The sequence below is a fragment of the Pteropus alecto genome, unplaced genomic scaffold, assembly GCF_000325575.1.
Source record: "Pteropus alecto unplaced genomic scaffold, ASM32557v1 scaffold7, whole genome shotgun sequence".
Lineage (NCBI taxonomy): Eukaryota > Metazoa > Chordata > Mammalia > Chiroptera > Pteropodidae > Pteropus > Pteropus alecto.
Genome location: NW_006494614.1, coordinates 64,616,855 through 64,620,728, shown reverse-complemented (window position 1 = coordinate 64,620,728; position 3,874 = coordinate 64,616,855). Strand labels below are relative to the sequence as shown.

The following is a 3,874-nucleotide window of genomic DNA, read 5'->3' as shown; positions in this document are numbered from 1 at the left end:
GGTGCTGCTGTGGCTCCCAATGGGAGCTGCCGCGTGCCCTGCTCCACACAGGTTACTTCGGCCTTGGACTTTCATGCAGCTGGGCCTGTTGTCGCCTGGCTCAGGCTGTCCTGGGGTGGGTGACAGAGCCCTGGATGGAACTGGTAAGGGTCCGCCTGCTCCCACGCCAACACAGAGTGTAGACACTGCTGCTCTGGAAACCATGTGCTTTATTTGGAACCTCGTTCCAAGGGAACCTCCCCCTGGATCGTAGAAAAGCTGCAAACCGTGCGGTTTGGTACAAGGCAATGGCTAAGGGACTGCGATAAGTCCCTTACCGCTGGGCCCTCGTCCTCTCGGCCGCAGACTTCCCTGGTCAGCCTGACTCCTGGCTGGGCTGGGTGTGGGCGGCTGAGACTCCTGGGGTGTCCAGCTCACCTCCCAGCATCTTCCTCAGCCGAGGAGCGAGGAAGCGGTTACGGGATGAGGGGACCCAGCCAAGGCCTGAGGGCCTGCAGCAGCGAGGGCATCTCGCGTCCCCAGGGCGCCCGTTGCTCTGGGAACATCTTGACTCCTGGCTGAGGAACCGCCGAGAGCAGCTTGCCCCGCGGACAGGTGAGTGGGTGGGCAGGGCGCACACCGCCGGCCGGCCCCGCCCCGCCCCTCAGTACAGGTCAGCGAAAGGCTTGGAGTAGTTGAACATCAGGTAGTCCATGTAGTAGAAGTCGTAGGCACGCTGCCGCTGCGGGGCTGACAGCTGGGCGAAGTACTGGTGCGTGATCCGCGCCGTGGTCCGCGCCTCCTGCGAGTGCCGGTCCTTGAACCGCGGGAAGGTCAGGTTCCGCGGCGCGCGGACGAGGCTCAGGAAGAAGTTGGCATCGTCCTCCATGCTCTCAAACTTGCCCACAAAGTCATAGTCGATGAGGCAGGGGCTGCAGAGCCGGCTGACGTGGTCCCAGTGGATGTCCATGCCCACCGGCCGGTGCACGTCCAGCAGGTACTGGACGAACTCGGAGAAGCGCACCCCAGAGCCGGTCCGCAGGGCCTCCCGGGAGGCGTTGGCCCGGTACCGGGCCAGGATGGCCTTGCCGAAGACGGGGTGGTAGTAGCTGTTGGGGTGCTCGAACTTGTCGCGGAAGGCGGAGACCAGCCTCTCGAAGGGTTCGCGGACAAAGAGCATCTTGGTGTAGGTGCTGAGGCGATGCAGAATGCCCTGGCGGTCGAAGGTGTCCAGCCGCTTAAGGGCGCTGCCGTAGTGGACGGTGTTGTGATGGATGTCGGCGGTGGACGAGGCCAGCCCCGCCAACACCATGAGCACCCGCTTCCAGTTGGAGCAGCCCGCCTTGGGCACCTCGCAGTACAGCACGCGGTGGCGGTCCTCCACGAAGATGCGCGACACGTGACGCGGCGTGACGGCCTTGCGGCTGCTGCTCGACCGGTACTTGGCACACGCCTCCCGCATCACCCGCTTGCGCTCCTGCTGCCTCTGGTGCAGGCTGACCCAACGGCTGTCCAGGGCCCGGGATGCTGGCCGGACAAAGGTACCGGCCGAGCTGTTGGCCGGGATGGCCGCCGCTGCTGGCATTTTCTTGATAAGCAGCCGCCGGCGGCGCTGCCGGGGGCGCAGACGAGCCCCTCTGTTTAGGTGGGCTTGAGCTCGGTCAGGCACCAGCAGGTTGAGGCCTATCGGTGCCTGGCTGGACAAGTCTCGGGTGTCCTTCTCTGTGGGTGTCTTAAAATCACCATCCTGAGACTTGCCTGGTGGGAAGTCCTGGGGCAAGAAGAGAAATGGTTACCAGGATGGACAGGACGGCTGGGCACTGAGTGTCACACAGGTCAGGGGTCCCAGCCCCCTCTGTCACCCGAGTTTTTTACAAGTGAGGGGGAGAGAGACAAGCTGACTCTGCAAGAGGCGATCCCCTCTGATCTGAGCCCCGGCCCAGTCCCTGCAGCCCGCTTCCTCTCCTCTGACCATGGTCTGAGGTGCAATTGTTGTTTTGGCCACAAGATGGCGCAAGCCTCCCAGGAACCTCGGCCTGGCGGCGGGTAGCGGGAGGGGTGATTCCTGGAGGCCTGAAGGAGACTGGCTCAGATTGACTGAGGCAAATAGCTCACTCCACAGCCACCAACTAACGGGAAAGGGAAATTCATGGGTCCAAAGCCCTTGGTTTCGTTCCTAAGGCTCCTGAGAAAGGCCGGACACATTTTCCTTTCCAAGGTTGGGTTTGCTGTGAACTCCAAAGTTTCTTCCCTGCCCTCTCCAACTTTCCCCAGGCTGCTCATGCAGAGATTTCTCTCTCAGAACTCACGTTGTGGGGCTGCTGTAGCCTGATGTTGAACTTTACTCCTGAAAAGCAAACAGAGGAGTCTGCGTTAGCAGCGGAAGTAGCACGTGGCTCTCAGGCTCCTGGGTGAGAGGCCAGAAACAGGGTTCACAGGGGCAAGGACTGTTCGGAAAGTCGCGTCCACCCTCTCTTCATGTCCCGTCGGCCCTGCCCTGGCTGTAGCTGATGTGAACTTTCCGTGCTTGGAATGTGACACACTTTGTACCCACATGTTTGCACACGCCAGGCCTGGGGTTGGGACACACTCCTTACCCTCAGATGGGGGCCTTCCCACTGGCTCTGGGAAGTTCCCTAACTTAGCTGTCCGCTTTGTGATTTGGGCCTCTCCATTGGCCTTGGGGCTCTGGGGGTGAGCTGACCACATCCCGCTCTCCTCCAAATGGCTGAGCAGAGCCCAGGCATAGAGTGGCCAGCAAGCTCTCAGTGTGACTGGGGAAAGATGGAGAGAGATCAGCACATCGCTGGCCACACTCCAGAATGTCCCCTCTGCCCACCTGGGCTGGGGCTGGGCTCGCCCGGGATAACAAGCACTGGAGAGGCAAACCTTTGGCCAGAAAGGACTGTTCTGCTTCATACCCGGTTTGGTCTGTTTGGGGAAGGTCCTGGGAAGACAAAAGGGTTCCTTGTGGGGTGAACCTATTTAGGAGTCTGGACCTCCTTCCCCCAGCCCTTTCCTGGCCATTGAGGTGTCAGGGGCTCTTCCTGCTCCTATACCATGTGAGTGGATGTCTCTGCTCTGAGGCTTTGTCAAAGCCACAGTCACAATCAGAACCAGCCATTCCTTAAACAAGCTAGAGCTTCCAGCTGGCATAATGGGGCCCAGTGGGGACCACACCTGACTGAGTTCCGGTGGCTGCCTGGGGCAGGGTGTTCGGGGGGCCCAGCACCTCCCCTGCTGTCTCTGTGTACTGGGCAGAGGTCCAGTAGCTGGAGCACAGCTGGTAAGGGGATGTTCACGTTTCCTGTCCCTGACCCAGGAACTCTACCTATCTCTCTGCGAGGCCCCGTTTTACAGGTTCGGCCACCCCTATGACCTTGACCTCATACTGGTCAGTCTGAGGCTGTACCCACACTTCCTTCATGCATTAGCAATTGGGGGAGGCAACGTCCCCCTGGACTGAAAAGCTGAAATTTCCTGGGCCTGCTGGGATCTTTCTTGAGTCCCAAGAGAGGTGGAAACGAAGGTGGAACTTGGGCTGGGTGTGTCTTTCTTTTGTGGCAGTATTACCCTTTGACCCCTTTGAGCTGGGAAGGGGGTGGGGGTGCCCTCCCCTGGGCAAAGGGCAGAGTGTCCACAACTTCCTGATCATTCCCATGTCTGTGCGCATATGTGTGTGCCTGCGGGGAGCTCTGAAACAGGCCTTCCAGACTCTTCCACGGAGACTGAGAAGCTCCATGTAGAACTGGCTGTACCCCTGAGGGTCTAAGATAGGAGCAGTGGGTGCCTGGCCATGAGGCAGGAGCCTTTTAGAAATCAGAACCAGCCTTTCACCAGGGTGCCCTTCTCAGCCCAGAGCCTGCTTCCCTCCTGCTGGTCAGCCCCCGCCCCC

At 60.4% G+C, this 3,874-nt stretch overlaps 1 protein-coding gene across 1 annotated transcript in view; it reads right to left on the bottom strand.

The window, feature by feature from the left end:
- Positions 1-494: 494 nt before the first annotated feature.
- The window catches only part of CHST8 (carbohydrate sulfotransferase 8), a 62,098-nt gene continuing 58,718 nt past the window's right edge, over positions 495-3,874 (bottom strand). The window contains exons 2-3 of the mRNA XM_006926788.1: positions 2,289-2,326; positions 495-1,750 (exon numbers count right to left, since the gene is read on the bottom strand). Of these exons, the coding sequence (XP_006926850.1) occupies positions 644-1,750; positions 2,289-2,326 (1,145 nt within the window). The 3' untranslated portion in view covers positions 495-643. The remainder of the gene's footprint in view (positions 1,751-2,288; positions 2,327-3,874) is intronic.